Below are 16,786 nucleotides of genomic sequence, written 5' to 3'. Positions count from 1 at the left end.
GGTGTTGGTCCACTGTGTTTCATCAAGGGCAGGGTCAATGCAGCTAGCTATCAGGAGATTTTGGAGCACTTCATGCTTCCTGGCACCTGCTCACAGTGCCAAAACCACTGGTAAATGGTTTACTGACCATGGTATTACTGTGCTCAATTGGCCTGCCAACTCTCCTGACCTGAACCCCATAGAGAATCTGTGGGATATTGTGAAGAGAAAGTTGAGAGACGCAAGACCCAACACTCTGGATGAGCTTAAGGCCGCTATTGAAGCATCCTGGGCCTCCATAACATCTCAGCAGTGTCACAGGCTGATTGCCTCCATGCCACGCCGCATTGAAGCAGTCATTTCTGCCAAAGGATTCCCGACCAAGTATTGAGTGCATAAATGAACATTATTATTTGATGGTTTTTTTGTTTGTTATTAAAAAACACTTTTATTTGATTGGACGGTTGAAATATGCTAATTTATTGAGACAGGTTTTTTGGGTTATCAGGAGCTGTAGGCCAAAATCATCAGTATTAAAACAATAAAAGACCTGACAAATTTCAGTTGGTGGATAATGAATCTATAATATATGAAAGTTTAATTGTAATCATTACATTATGGTAAATAATGAAATTTAACACTATATGCTAATTTTTTGAGAAGGACCTGTATAAAAACATGATAATGGCCACCAGTGCAGAAAAAGATGGTGGGACAACACGGGTCAGACTCAGTAATAGTGTATATAATATAATGTACATACTATTATTGCACAGCCCAGGGTGATATATTCATAATAAATAACTGTAAACAAAGTGCATAATGAAAGGTAATAAAGTGCAGCCGTGCAATAGTGCAAGTGCAATGTTAAACTTAATCTATACTAGTGCAATGTAATGCACAAATTATACTAGAAAGCACTACAACCTGGGCTGGAAGATCTAACACAGAAACAATTCAAAGTATATACACTTTAAACATAAATAAATGAACGGTATATAGGTATAGTTACCACAAGAGTAGACCCGGGGACCCACCACACCCCGGGTGTGGGTGTGGTGGGTCCCCGGGTCTACTCTTGTGGTAACTATACCTATATACCGTTCATTTATTTATGTTTAAAGTGTATATACTTTGAATTGTTTCTGTGTTAGATCTTCCAGCCCAGGTTGTAGTGCTTTCTAGTATAATTTGTGCATTACATTGCACTAGTATAGATTAAGTTTAACATTGCACTTGCACTATTGCACGGCTGCACTTTATTACCTTTCATTATGCACTTTGTTTACAGTTATTTATTATGAATATATCACCCTGGGCTGTGCAATAATAGTATGTACATTATATTATATACACTATTACTGAGTCTGACCCGTGTTGTCCCACCATCTTTTTCTGCACTGGTGGCCATTATCATGTTTTTATATTTATGTATGTTTGTCTTCAATAAACTTTATTATATTTTATAAGCATTCTTGGTCTTCTAGTGAAGGTTTTTTTCTTGGTTTCTATATATGGTATCCTTCATGACCCCGTAAGGGATATTACTCGGTGCTTTCAGTATGATTACAGCAATACCACATTTATATATTTTTTTATGTTTTGGAGCTCTTACACAATAGAAAAAAATTTGCATCACTTTATTCTGAGTGGCTTTTTTTTGCAGGACAAGATTATGTTTTCAGCAGTATCATTTTTATTTCCATTCATCTTTATAGCGTTTTATTGCACTTTTTGTTCGACGGTATGATGATAAAGCATAGTTTTTGCCTCGTTTTTTTTATGGTGTTCAATGAAGGGGTTAACTAGTTAACAGTTTTATAGGTCGGGTTATTCCAGACATGACAATACCAAATATCTGCACTTTTTTTTTTACATAAATGTATTTATTGGATTAATGTTTTTCATTTTTTTGTTCTTTATTTGGGTATTTAAAAAAAATGTTTATACAATTTTTAATAACTTTTTTTTACATTGTTCCACTATGGTACATCATCCTTACACTGACAGATCACTGATCTGATACTCTGCAATGCTTCTGCAGTGCAGTACATCAGAGTAGCGTCTGACAGGCAGGGAGGAGGCATGTCGGATCCTGCTCTTAGCAGGCGCTCATAGGCTACCTTCCCTGAAGGAAGCTGCAGCCATGTTGCGGCCCAGGGTCACCATTGAGACGATCGGCACAACGCAATCGCATCGCGTTGTGCTGATGGAAGAAGACAAGGAGCTCACTCCCACTGCGATGCTCCTCAACGTCGCTATCACAATATACAGCACATGCATGATGCAAGAGTTTAAAGGGGTTGGACAACCCCCTTCTCATTCCTCATGTTTGGTCCTGTAAAAATAACACTACTTAAGTAAACCTCCCATGCTGGTGTCGTTCCAGTGATGTCGGCACTTGCATTTCCGGGGTCTATGTGAGGGTGTTACATTATGTGAGCCCTGCACCCAATCAGCACTGGTGGCACTGTCCCCACCTTCAGACGAACTGAACAATAAGAGGAAGTAAGAGAGCAGCCGCAGACCTGGCTTCCTGTTGATGTTCAATACGTCCGAAGGCGGAGACAGTGATTGTGCACAGGGTTCATGAGATGTAGCAACCTCACACGAGCACAGGGAATGTGAGTACCGACACAGCTGGAAAGGCACTGGCAAGGAAAGGGAGTATAAGTGATTTTATTTTAACAAGGCCAAACTTGAGGAATGACAAAGGGTTGCCCTGTTAATGGACAATCCCTTTAAGAAAATATAATTTTTGGTTAAAACATTTCCAATATTCTGGACATGAAAAAATACTTCTCTCCTGTATGAGTTCTTTGGTGTATAACAGCATCTGATTTCTGGCTAAAACATTTCCCACAATCTGAACATGAAAAAGGCTTCTCTCCTGTGTGAATTCTCTGATGTCTGATAAAACTTGATTTCTGGTTAAAACATTTCCCACAATCTGAACATGAAAAAGGCTTCACCCCTGTGTGAATTCTCTGGTGTCTGATAAAATTTGATTTCTGATTAAAACATTTTCCACATTCTGAACATAAAAAAGGCTTCTCTCCTGTGTAGGTTCTTTGGTGATTATCAAGATACACTTTCCGGTTAAAACATTTTCCACTTTCTGAAAATGAAAAAGGTTTCTCTTCTGTATGACTTCTCTGATGTTTATTAAGAGTTGATTTCTGTGTAAAACATTTCCCACATTCTAAACATGAAAATGGCTTCTCCCCTGTGTGTGTTCTCTGGTGCTTCACCAAATCTGATTTCTGGTTAAAACATTTCCCACATTCTGAGCATGAAAAAGGCTTCTCTCCTGTGTGAATTCTCTGATGCTTAACAAAATCTGGTTTATGGCTAAAATATTTCCCACATTCTGAACATGAAAAAGGCTTCTCCCCTGTGTGAATTCTCTGGTGCACAACAAGATACGATTCTCGATTAAAGCATTTCCCACATTCTGAACATGAAAAAGGCTTCTCCCCTGTGTGGATTCTCTGGTGCCTATCAAGATGCGCTTTCACTGTAAAACATTTCCCACATTCTGAACATGAAAAAGGCTTCTCCCCTGTATGGGTTCTCTGATGCTTAACCAAATCTGGTTTCTGTGTAAAACATTTCTCACATTCTGAACATGAAAAAGGCTTCTCCCCTGTGTGGGTTCTCTGGTGCATAACAATATCTGATTTACGGCTAAAACACTTCCCACATTCTGAACATGAAAAAGGTTTCTCCCCTGTGTGGGTTCTCTGGTGCTTAACAAAATGTGATTTAAGGCTAAAACATTTCCCACATTCTGAACATGAAAAAGGCTTTTCCCCTGTATGGGTTCTTTGGTGCATAACAACATCTGATTTCTGGTTAAAACGTTTCCCACATTCGGAACATGAAAATGGCTTCTCCCCTGTGTGAATTCTATCATGCCTAACAAGATCTGATTTCTGGTTAAAACATTTCCCACACTTGGAACAAGAAAATCTATTCTCTGCTTTGTGAATTTTTTGATGCTTAAGAAAAGACTTTTCAAGGGGAAAACTATTTCCATTTTCTGAACATGAAAATAGCTTCTGTGCTTTTGGAGCAGTTTGTTTTTTAATACTTATTTTGTAACTTTGATTTTCCTTAGTAGTCAGTAATGAATCAGAAGATAGGACCTGTTTCAAAGGATCGGATGATAGATCTTTGCTGTGAAGGGATGATGGTATATCTGGAGTAATGGCATTCACTTCAAGTGTATTCTGTGGGATCTCAAGATCATCCAATTTAAAAATTGAAGCTGTCAGCTGTCCCTCTGATCTTCTGGTACAGTCATCTGCTAAGAATAAAACCAATTATTTTTTAATAAAATATCATTGAATTTTATATTTTGGAACATTTACTACTTTAACTGTCTGTAGAAATGGCAAATTATGTAAAAATATTGAATTATTGACAGTCTAATAGAAAACCTAATTAGGTGAACCATTAGAGCATGGTGTTCAACTGTTTGTTCATTCTGCCTCCCAAATAAGAAATAAAAAGCCACCAAATGTTATGTAGTAAAAAATAAGCTTCTACTCATCTCACAAAAAACAAGTTGCAACTCAGGTCCATCATCTGTCAATGGAAAAACAGAGGTATCCACATTATTAGTGGCTGAAAGGATCTTGAAAGGCAACATGGCTTCCATTAACCAATCTAGCACAATTCACTCTATCAAAGTCAAATCTCCCCCTCGCTTCTGAGACTTGCAATGTGACCAAACCACATTTAGCATCCATGTATTTGGTATTACTACAGAGTAAAGAACCCACTTAGTTTATAGTATGTGTGTGTCTCCTGGAGCACAATCTGGGCACTATGTGTTGGGTAATAAAATGGCAAATTTCTACTCTCCAACTTCCATTGTGTGCCAATTTCAGGAAAGTGTCCGTGGAGTCAAAAGAGTCACTCCTCCTATAGATTAATTCACTGAGGGTTGTAATTTCCAAAATGGTGTCATTTTATGGGGATTTCTAGTGCTCTGGTTTTCTGCCATTTTGTTATATTGGGGCTTCTGCAAATGAGGTGTCCCATCTCCTCTGACATCAGCTCCTGAGACATCTGCTTCCGTTACCAGGAGCCACCTTATTGATTTTGTAGGCAGCGCTGGTAATGGAGGAAACGTCATAACCAAAAACTCAAGCCACTAAGGTTAGGGAGCCTGGGACCTCTAGTACCATCCAGTCTGGCAGTATGTGTGCACGTGCTTTGCAGCTAGAGTAATACTAGAGTAATCTGCTCCTTGCTTCAGCCAATTGGAAAGCCCCACATCCTACCAAATCGTGAAGCATATTTCTGGAAGCTGCCAGATACAGCCTTGTTCTTCTCTGGTTCAGTCCTCTGTGCTCCATTCTCAGCTGGTGTATTTGCTTCCTGTTGTATCCCCGGCCTGTTTACTGACTACTCGTGTGTTCTGATTTCATATTTTTTCTGCCATCCTGGTTCTGACTCTGCTACCTAACTATTCTTCATCCCATCTTACACCACTGAACAGTAGGCAACACCGTGGCCCAAGCCTAGAGGTCTTTGTGTAAATCCATATGCATGTAGAGGGGTTAAAGGGTGATGAGCAAGATAAAACCTAGGATCTGGAAAATGAAGACGTCTGTTCGTGGTCGCCATATTTACTGGTGCCAGGTGATGCTGAACAGTGCCCCCAATACATTGTGTCTGCAAACTGTTCCCGCAAGATCTGCATTTAGATAGCTAAATAGCACTCATTATATTCTTAATCCTGCCACGTGCTCAGACAGTAGTGTACAACAGTATATATGGTATTGTCCAATTATTGGAAAATAATTTGTAAGGTCCATTTGTTTCCTTATCCTCTGTGAAGAATTCCAAAGTTATCACCACATAAGGTGAAAGAAAAATGGGCCCTGATTAGGAACACAAAACTGGCTGCGGGAAGTGCTGTTGTCTTCGGTCTGGGGAGATGGATTTTGAACTTTGGTATTTTTTGGGGTGTTCAAGATGCGGTTCTGAAACTTGTGGTTGATTGACTTAAATGAGGATGGGTCAGTCGGCCATGGGTTTCAGAGCCGCATCTTGAATATTTTAAAGAATATTGAAGTTCATGGTCGGTCGTTTTTGACCGAAGACAACAGCAGGGTTGTAAAGGGAACCTCAAATTGGCGGGATATTTAAATGAGTTTTCACCTGTTCGATGGGCGGCGTTTCCTCTTCATTTCTCCACCCCGTCCGTCCCTGTTGTCCGCAATATGTTAGTGAATTAGAGTACGTGTGCGCCATAGTTGGCACGTGCGCAATGCAATCTTCGGTGGTGCACGTGCAGTATGTTTTGCCCAACTGCGGGCAAAGCCGAAAAGCATTACTGTGCATGTGCCCGCGCACTATGTCCCAGAAATATTTTGCTGTGTTGCGGGATATAGTGCGCGGGCGCATGCGCAGTAATGCTTTGTGGCTTTGCCCGCAGTTGGGCAAAGCATACTGCGTGTGCGCCACCGAAGACTGCATTGCGCACACGCCAACTATGGCGCACACGTACTTTAATTCACTAACATATTGCGGATAACAGGGACTGACGGGGTGGAGAAATGAAGAGGAAATGCCGCCCATCGGACCGGTAAAAACTCATTTAAATATCCCGCCAATTTGAGGTGACAGGCTCCCTTTAATCAGAGGATTTTGGGCACTAAGTACTGTAGTCAAACTGAGTATAGACAAGAACACATCTACTGAAATGATCAAACTCAACAGTCTTCATGGGTAAAATATGAGTAAGTAGTGGTGAAACCTCTCTGGAGTAATTAAAGTATGGGGCTTGGTGGCTCTTCGCAATCTAAACTATCATAAGGGCCAATATTTTTGGTCAGATGAGTTTGAAGAGGAAAAATTAGACATTTAAAAATAACTTTTTTTAATACTAAAGAGCTCAGGTGTCTTAAATTTAGATCTCGGGCACTAGGAAGAGGTAATGGAGATATTATTTTAAAGACTTCCAGGGAGTTACAGAGTAACATAAGTGAGGCATACTGATCCCACCACAATTAAACTATCAAACAGAAATAACTTGTAAAGGAAGACATAGAATAAAAGAATATGTTACATCCTCAACAATTACGTATGTCTTGGGGGAGAACTCCAACATTAAAATGGAGTTGTATAAATTTATGGTGGACCATTGGAGCTATTATGAGTCCTGACCAGAAGAGTAGAGAAAGTTTTAGTGCTCCCCATTTCAGGAGAGATTGTGCAGTAATCTGAATTCCTTATGATCGAAAACATAATGAAATTTATGATGTGGAGTGAATCCATGAAACCAGGGCTCGAAGCCATGCCAACACATATCGTGCAGGAGTGAATGAATGTATATTACAGCCATCAGCCACGCACAGTTTAGAGATATATCATGGAACAAGTGTAATGTTTTTCATGTAGTTTATCACAATCCTGCTTGAAGTTAGTTGGTTTTGAAATAAATTGAAAAGTCAGGAAAAAGGAAAACTCTGTTGTTATTGTACAGAAATTCACACTTGGTCTTCACTGCACATTTAAGGTTGGCGATCATAAGTGAAGTTTGGCCAGAAAAACTGGACCTGGTTTTATAGGTACCATATGAGAACATTCATCAGCACAGAAGGGGAGAAGGTAGATTCATCCAATAAGATATCAGGGATCTAGGAAGTCAACAGCATCATTACCCTCCACTTTCTCTTATAGGCCCATCATAATGATTTTCTAACTTGTTAGCACATTCTAAGTTTGTAGTTGGGTTTGTAGTTTACAGATAAACACAGGTAACGGCCAGCGTCTTCTAATCCCAGGGGGCAGGTGGATCTTCCAGGTTGTAAATTACATACAAAAGGGCTTTCAATGACCAAAGTCATTTGAACAGTTTTGGGTGGAGGAGAATGTTGTGCTCTAGAGGCAAAATGGTGATCACATGATTGTGATACGGCTGGACTACACCACCGATAAAGCAGCCACAGCCGATGCCTGAGAAGAATCTGTGACTTCTTGTATTTAGTGATCACTACTCACCTGGGTAGTCATATGTAGGAATCTCCTCTTTACACCGCTCATCACCCCTCACATATGTCTCTGAAGTACTAATATGGGTCAGATCTTCACCCTGAAACAAATATTGTAAAAGTCACAGACAGATGGAGAAGTCACATCTATGATCAGCTCTAATCCTGTCATCTCCACCGTTCTCATTACACAAGTATAAAACATACAGTCATGGCTGAAAGTGTTGGCATCCTTGAAATTGTTTAGTATTTCTTTCTGAAAATTATTGCAATTCCACAGGTTTTGTTATACACATGTTCATTTATTTTGTGTGTATTGGAACAACACAAAAAAGAAAGAAAAATTTGACAGAATTTCACACAAAACCCCAAAAATGGGCAGGACAAAATTGTAGGCACCTTTCCGAAATTGCAGGTAAATAACTTTGTTTCAAGCATGTAATGCTCATTTAAACTTAACTGTGGCAAGTAACAGGTGTGGGCAATATGAAAATCACACCCGAAACCGGATAAAAAGGGGAGAAGTTGACTTAATCTTTGCATTGTGTGTCTTTGTGTGCCACATTAAGCATGGAGAACTGAAAAAGAAGAAGAGAACTGTGTGAGGACTTGAGAATCAAAATTGTTGAAAAATATCTACAATCTAAAAGTTACAAGTCCACCTGCATAGATTTTGATGTTTCTTTGTCCATGGTGTGCAACATAATCACTAAGTTAACAACCCAAGGAGCTGTAGCTAATCTCCTTGGATGTGGGCAGCAGAGAAAAATTGATGAAAAGTTGCAATGCACTATTGTCCGGATGGTGGATAAGCAGCCCCAATCAAGTTCCAAAAAAAATCAAGCTGTCCTGCAGGCTCAAGGTGCATCAGCGCAAACTATCTTTTGACATTTTAATGATATTAAACATTATGGCATGAGACACAGGAGGACCCCACTGCTGATACAGAGACATAAAAAAGCTAGACAGCAGTAATTAAGCAAAAATCCCTCTGGGAAAGTCTTGTGAACAAATGAGATCAAGGTAGAGCTTTTTGGCAAAGCACATAATTCTACTGTTTACTGAAAATGAAATGAGGCCTACAAAGAAAAGAACACAGTAGCTACAGTCAAATATGATCAAGGTTCAAAGATGTTTTGAGGGTCTCTGGCATTGGATTTTTTGAATGTGAGCAAGCCATCATGAAACGTGAAGATCACTAAATGATTTTGGATTGCAATGTAGTGCCCAGTGTGAGCTGGATTTGCATTCTAGGTCTTAGGTCTTACAGCACGACAATGACCCCAAACATACTTCAAGAAATCCTAAAAAATAGATGGAAACAAAGCCCTGGAGAATTCTGAAGTTGCCAGCAATAAGCCCGGGTCTAAATAGCATGGAACACCTGTGGGGAGATCTTAAAATTGCTCTTGGGAGAAGGCAACCTTCAAATATGAGAGAACTGTAGAAGGTTGCAATAGAAGAATGGTCCAAAACGCCAGTTGAGAGTTGTAAGAAGCTTGTTGATAGTTATAGGAAGCAATTTCAGTTATTTATTCCAAAGGCTGTACAAGCAAATATTAAGCTGATGGTGCAAATAGTTTTGCCCAGCCCATTTTGGGTTTTATTGGGAGAATTATGCAAAATTTGCCATTTTTTTGTGTTGTTACAATACACACAAAAGAAATAGAAGTGTATTTCAGAACATGTATAATTGCAATTATTTTTTTGGGAGAAATACTTCACTTTCTGCTTCACAATTTTAATGATGCCAACAGTTTCAGCCATGACTTTATAATACTAGTGGATAAAACAGGCCTGAGCACAAGACCTTCACAGCTATTTACATATCAAAGGAGACATCTCATGACACCTTTTCTCCATCTACCTGATGATCCTGAGGAACATTGGGATCTTCTTGTTTACAGTTCTCTGGAAGAAGAGGATGGGGACATCTCTCTGGTGAGGTCCTCTTACTGGATAGAGCTGGAGGAAACACATACAGGGACTGAATTCATTCTCTACATACAGATAATTATAGGCCATGTGTGTTTAGTCCTGTCTATTACCTGGTGATGTGAGAGGCTGGGGAACCTCCATCATTATGTCCTTGTACAGATCTTTGTGTCCTTCTAAATACTCCCACTCCTCCATGGAGAAATAGACAGCGACATCCTGACACCTTATAGGAACCTGACACATACAATGATATCATCATCTCCGATCCCTTCATAGCTTAACTGTATAATGTCCCAGCATTTCCAGCAATGTCACCTCTCCAATAAGCAGCTCAATCATCTTGTAGGCAAGTTCTAGGACCTTCTGGTAGTCGATATCCTCACGTATGAAGGGGTGAGGTGGCGGCCCCTTGATTGGGCTCAGGAGTCTTCCCCATCCCTCAGACACAGGGTCCTGACAGCGCTCACTAGAGGTCTTCTTCACCACTGTGTAATCCTGTTTATGGAGAGACACATTAATAAATCTCACTACAGACATTTCCAGGGTCCTCACCTCTCCAGTTCTGTCCATCTGTTATTCCCATAGATAAGAATGATGTAATGTGACGTCATCAGAATCTCTCACCTCTCCAGTAAGCCGGAAGAGGATCTCTAGGGCGAGATGTAATATCCTCTCTGCCATCTTGTCTCTGTGCATATCCATCTTTGATGGGTAAATCAGGAAAATTCTCTTCTATTGAAGATCTTCACTGAGAGGACCGATATTGTAGAGACCTGAATGATAAGAAAATGTAACATCATAAAAATCCTGTGTAATACAATTACTGGAGCTAATAAGGGAAACATATGAAGAAATTTATTATTTTACAGTATTTAGGTTTTGTCTTTACATCTACAAATAAAACCTATATATTTACGCCACAGACAACAAGCAGTTTCTCCCTCGGAGTCGGCAGCTTAATACGTTTCTCATAGACTGATCTTCCATAACGCTAATTCTCGACTCATTTACCGACACTGGAATCGGCATTAGCAATACTGCAGGAGATATTCATTACACGTGACAGGAGAAATAACTACTTCATGATGAGGACGACATCTTCATCTTCTACTACGGCTCTAGAAAGTTAACAGATTTGTCCAGAGTCCGTCACTGACTCCATCACCACCGGCCGTCTATATGAAGGTTTCCAGTCTTCCCCGCACTGTAATCTTCTATCACGTTAGATCTCATGTCTGATTCACACACAGAAGTTTGAGGCTTTTATAAAAGATTTTTTGTTTGCACAAACACTGTGGATAGAAATGGTCTGATCCCATGTACCGTGTTTTTTGGGGTTTATTTCTGGCCTTTGGTTTCCTATATTACAAGAAAAACACCAGAAAAAGCAGATATTAAAATGTTTTAAAAGAAACTTGGCTCCAACAATTCTTGTAAAAATAAATAAAAAAAACATAAAAAGCAGTAGACACTGTTAGGGTTGGTGGATTTCACTAGATTTAGGGTATGTGCACACGTCCGGATTTCTTGCAGAAATTTCCTGAAGAAAACCGGAAATTTTCTGCAAGAAATCCGCATTTTTTTTTTGCGTTTTTTTTCCGTTTTTTTCGTGTTTTTTTAGCATTCTGCAAGCGTAATTAGCTTGCAGAATGCTAAAGTTTTCCAAGCGATCTGTAGCATCGCTTGGAAAACTGACTGACAGGTTGGTCACACTTGTCAAACATACTGTTTGACAAGTGTGACCAACTTTTTACTATAGATGCAGCATCTATAGTAAAAGATAGAATGTTTAAAAATAATAAAAAAAATGGTTATACTCACCCAGACATCTCCTCAGCGGCGTCCGTTCCTCTTCCTATAGCTGCTGTGCGCGCAGGACCTTCCATGACGTCGCGGTCATGTGAGCGGTCACGTGAGCGGTCACATGACCGCTCACGACCAATCACAAGACAGTGACGTCATCACAGGTCCTTCACCGCACAGCAGCTATAGGAACCGAAGCGGCAGCATGCAGCGGTGAGGCGGGAAGACATCGAGGGTGAGTATAGGACTATTTTTTATTTTAATTCTTTTATTTTTGACCAATTATATGGTGCCCAGTCCGTGGAGGAGAGTCTCCTCTCCTCCACCCTGGGTACCAACCGCACATAATCTGATTACTTCCCGCATGGTGTGCACAGCCCCGTGCGGGAAGTAAGCAGATCAATGGACTCCTAGGTGTGCGGAATCCCCGCAATTCCGCATTTTTAATGAACATGTTGCTTTTTTTTTCCGCGATGCGATTTTTTCGCGGAAAAAATCGCAACATTTGCACAAAAAATGCGGAATACACTGTAAATAATAGGAGGCATATGTTAGTGTTTTTTTCGCGTTTTTATCACGTTTTTATAGCGAAAAAAACGCGAAAAATCCTGAACGTGTGCACATGGCCTTAATGAGGAAGTGCAATCACAACCCTGGGGTCCACCATGCAGAGAGAGATAAAACTGCAGCTAATCTGAACAATGAAGGTGAATGCAGTAAGCAATGGCTTCTTCACACCAAGTTAAAAGTCACTCAGTGAGCAGCACACTAAGTAGTGTCACTCGCACACAGTAACGAAGCTGATGCTCTGCAAAAGAGCCATGTCACTCGCACACAGCAACGAAAGATATAACGCTGGACACGATCCCTGTTAGCTTCACAGGGGATCGAAGCCCACCAACGGAGCGGGTAGCAACAGTGATCAGACAGTCAGTAAAGCACTCAAACAACTCCTGTATGGATGTGCCAGAATTCTAGTGGCTATAAGCCAGCCCTGAATCCATAGGAACAAATTCCTCTCCAGAGGTGCCAGAATTCTCATGGCTAGTGTGACACCCCAGGGTCCTGGTTACAGTGGCATTGCTTTCCTCACGGGGAGAGTGATGCCACACTTGGAAGCGAGGGAAGATCTTCTCTATCAGGTAACACAAGCATACAACAAGTTCACACTCTAGGCCAGAAGGGGGAGCGCTGATCCAGCTTATGGGTGGCTCCCCTATATATATTGTGGTCTGGAGGGAAAGTCGGCCAGTCTGAGAGTGAGTTCCTGTCAGAGAGAATGAGGAAAAGGAAGCAGAGGGGGCCGTGAAGCCACGAGAAACTGCTGCAGCTCCTGGAAAGAGAGAAGGGTAAAGCCGAACAGTTTGTAGTGAGCATGCAGGAGAGTGGAGCACAGGCGAGAAAGAACTGGGGAGAATAGCTGTGACTGAGCTCAGACACCGGTAGCCGGAAGACCGAGGTTGTGTCGGACTTCTTGAGGCACAGCAAAAACCATCAGGACAGCTGAACTACACGTGACCTCTCCGCCCTAACACTTGGAGACACAGTGGTGCATAGAGCCCGGGTCGTGATAGACACCCTGTAAAAAGGCTTGAGCCACCTGTTATACAGGTTAGTGTCCTACCCTTTATTATTATTTATTAACCCTTCAGGTGCTTCACAGGAATGAATGGAATGTGGAAGGAAAAAATAAACATTTACTTTTCTTTCACAAAAATTTTCCTTTAGACCTATTTTTTTTTAACTTTCGCAAGGGTAGCATGAGAAAATGGACCATATATTTTGTTGCACAATTTCTTCTGAGCATGCCGATACCCCATTTGTGGGGAAATCTACTTTTTGTGCTCATGGCAGTGCTCGGAAGGGAAGGAGCTTCATTTGATTTTTTTAATGTAAAAAAGCTGGAATAATAATTAGCGGATGCCATGTCATGTTTGGAGAGACCCTGATGTGCCTAAACAGTGGAAACCACCCCGCAGGTGACACCATTTTGGAAACTAGACCCCTCAGGGAACTTATCTAGATGTGTATTGAGCACCTTGAACCCACCTGTGAACAGGTGCTTCACAGAAGTTTATAGCATAAAGCCGTGGAAATAAAAAAAAAAAAAATCACATTTTTCCCAAATAAATCTTTTTTAGCTCCATATTTTGCATTTTCATAAGGTTAGCAGGAGAAATTGCTCAACACAGTTTGTTGTGCCAATTCTCCTGAGTACACTGATACCCCATGTGTGGGGGAAAACCACTGTTTGGGTGCACAGCAGGGCTTGGAAGGGAAGGAGCGCCATTTGACGTTTTGAATGCAAAATCTGATGGAATAATTAGCGGACACGATGTCACGTTTGGAGAGCCCATGATGTGCCTGAACAGTGGAAACCCCCGACAAGTGACACCATTTTTGAAACTAGACCCCTTAGGGAACTTATCTAGATGTGTATTCAGCACCTAGAACCCACAGGGTTCACAGAAGTTTATAGTGTAGAGCCGTAAAAATAATAATAATAAAAAAAACAAAACACACTTTTCCCAAATAAATCTTTTTTAGGTACAAATTTTGTATTTTTGCAAGGGCAAAAGGAGAAAATGGACCGTGAAGTTTGTTGTGCAGTTTCTCCTGAATTCATCTATACCCCATATGTGATCAAAAGCTACTTTTGAGGCACAGTGCAAAGCTCAGAAGGGAAGTAGCGCCATACTACAGTGCAGATATACCCCCATAAGGGACCCCATTTTGGAAATTATAACCCTTTGGGAATTTATCTATAGTTGTCGTGTCGATTTTGACTCCATGGGTGTTTTCCAACAAGCAGTAGTGGGTGTAGCCGAGTGAAAATTGAAAACTGCCATTGTAGTGTCCAGTACATTATGCCCAGTTCATGCTTCTGGAGACATGCACCTGTAAATTAGTTGGGCTGTCATCACTACAGAAATGCCAAACATTTGGGTGCTAAATGTTGTTTAGAAATTGAGAGTCCTCAGTGGTTGATATCTTTTAATGGCTAACTGAAAAGATGGTAACAAATTGCAAGCTTTCAAGACTAGGGTTGAGCGACCTTTACTTTTATAGGATCGGGTCGGGTTTCACGAAACCCGACTTTTTCAAAAGTCGGGTCGAGTGAAATCGGCCGATCCTATAAAAAAGTCGGGGTCGGCCGAAACTCCAATGGCTCGAATTTCCAATGGTTCCCAGGGTCTGAAAGAGCGGAAACTCTCCTTCAGGCCCTGGGATCCATATTTAAGTGTAAAATAAAGAATTAAAATAAAAAATATCGCTATACTTACACTCTGATGCGCCCTGGTACTAAGCGGGAACCTTCCTTTCTTAGAATCAGCCTTCCAGGACCTTGCGGTGACGTCGCGGCTTGTGATTGGTCGCGCGGCCGCCCATGTGACCGCTCGCGCGACCAATCACAAGCCGCGACATCACCGTGACGTCACCGAAGGTCCTGGAAGGGCTGATTCTTAGGAAGGAAGGCTGCCGGAAAGAAGCCAAGGGTGAGTATATTCCTATTAGGTATATACTCACCCTCGGACATGCCCTGCTTCTTTCCGGCAGCCTTCCTTCCTAAGAATCAGCCCTTCCAGGACCATCGGTGACGTCACGGTGACGTCGCGGCTTGTGATTGGTCGCGCGGCCGCCCATGTGACCGCTCGCGCGACCAATCACAAGCCGCGACGTCCCCGCGACGTCACCGCAAGGTCCTGGAAGGCTGATTCTAAGGAAGGAAGGTTCCCGCTTAGTACCAGGGCGCATCAGAGTGTAAGTATAGCGATATTTTTTATTTTAATTCTTTATTTTACACTTAAATCTGAATTCCGATACCAATTCCCGATATCTTAAACATATCGGGAATCGGTATCGGAATTCCGATTCCAGATTCAGAAGATCGCCGACTTCATGGCCGACCCCACACAGGGGTCGGGTCGGGTTTCATGAAACCCGACTTTGCCAAAAGTCGGCAACTTCTGAAAATTGCCGACCCGTTTCGCTCAACCCTATTCAAGACTACACAGGTCTCTTCATCAAGCATAGACTAAAGCAAATTCTGAAGAATCACATATTTATACACAACACAGCACAGAACTGTCATTATGGGAGAGTGATAAGTGATAAACAGTTGTGTCCATAAATATTGTAAAGTTCCTAGATTAGGAATGAATGTTTTGTTGTCCTCTGATTGGGGTCTGGTTCTGTTATGATGGCCCCACATGGTCTGTAGTGCAAATTCCTTAATTGATGTAAAAATACATAAATCCATGCGACACATTCATTCCTGCACTAAGTGTGTCAAAGGTCATCATCAGTTTATACTCCCAGATTCTCCTGTCTCTCTGAGATTTGAAGCTACCTTTCAATACAAGTAATTTCAGGTCCATGGTGCTATGATCAGGCATACAAAAATGTTTGCCCACAGGTAGATCCATTCTTTTTTCTTTTATTGTATGGTGGTGAGAATTTATCCTTATTCTCAGTTTTTGCCCTGTCGCCCCAACATACAGACCCCCAGTTGGACATTTAGTACAAATAATTAAGTACACCACATTAGATGTGATGCAGCTGAAGGTACCTGGGATCTTGTAGTCCTGACGTGAATTGGGGATCTTTAACTTGTCTGTGGTCATTATAAATGGACAGGTTTTAAATTTTTTCTGGTTGCAAGGAAAGGTTCCTGCAGCTGTTAGAGAGGACAGGGAGCTTCTGACAATGATGCTTCTAAGATTTGGGGGCTGCCTTAAACACAACAGTGGGGGGGCTGGAAAAATGGATTGTAAGTGGGCATCTTTTTGTAGTAAAGGTTGTAATTTCCGTGCAGCTCCCCTTAGCACCACCAGATTTGGATTGTAGGTAACTACTAGAGGTACCCGGTTATTTTCTTCTTTAGCTTTGTAATGTAGCAGGTGATTCCTTGATATTCTGGTGGCTCTTGTGATCTGGTTTTCAATTGTTCTTGGATGCTAGCCCTGATTCAAAAAGGTCTTTCTGAGGCGACCAAGGTGTTCATCCCTATCCATGGGGTTGGAACATATACGACTGTATCTGATGGCTTGGCTGTA

At 41.3% G+C, this 16,786-nt stretch overlaps 1 protein-coding gene across 2 annotated transcripts in view; it reads right to left on the bottom strand.

The window, feature by feature from the left end:
- Nucleotides 1-1,843: 1,843 nt before the first annotated feature.
- LOC143767660 (uncharacterized) overlaps nt 1,844-16,786 on the bottom strand; it is a 52,667-nt gene continuing 37,724 nt past the window's right edge. Inside the window, exons 2-7 of one of the 2 annotated variants that reach the window (XM_077256123.1) lie at nt 10,551-10,699; nt 10,242-10,421; nt 10,037-10,160; nt 9,856-9,953; nt 7,999-8,089; nt 1,844-4,285 (exon numbers count right to left, since the gene is read on the bottom strand). In XM_077256123.1, coding sequence (XP_077112238.1) covers nt 2,742-4,285; nt 7,999-8,089; nt 9,856-9,953; nt 10,037-10,160; nt 10,242-10,421; nt 10,551-10,628 — 2,115 coding nt within the window. In that variant the 5' untranslated portion in view covers nt 10,629-10,699 and the 3' untranslated portion in view covers nt 1,844-2,741. Of the gene's footprint in view, nt 4,289-7,998; nt 8,090-9,855; nt 9,954-10,036; nt 10,161-10,241; nt 10,422-10,550; nt 10,700-16,786 lie in introns of both variants that reach the window. The other variant, XM_077256122.1, reaches the window with a different exon arrangement.

This window comes from Ranitomeya variabilis, chromosome 4, assembly GCF_051348905.1.
Source record: "Ranitomeya variabilis isolate aRanVar5 chromosome 4, aRanVar5.hap1, whole genome shotgun sequence".
Lineage (NCBI taxonomy): Eukaryota > Metazoa > Chordata > Amphibia > Anura > Dendrobatidae > Ranitomeya > Ranitomeya variabilis.
The sequence above is the reverse complement of the archived record's forward strand: the minus strand, read 5'-3'. Positions and strand labels throughout refer to the sequence as shown.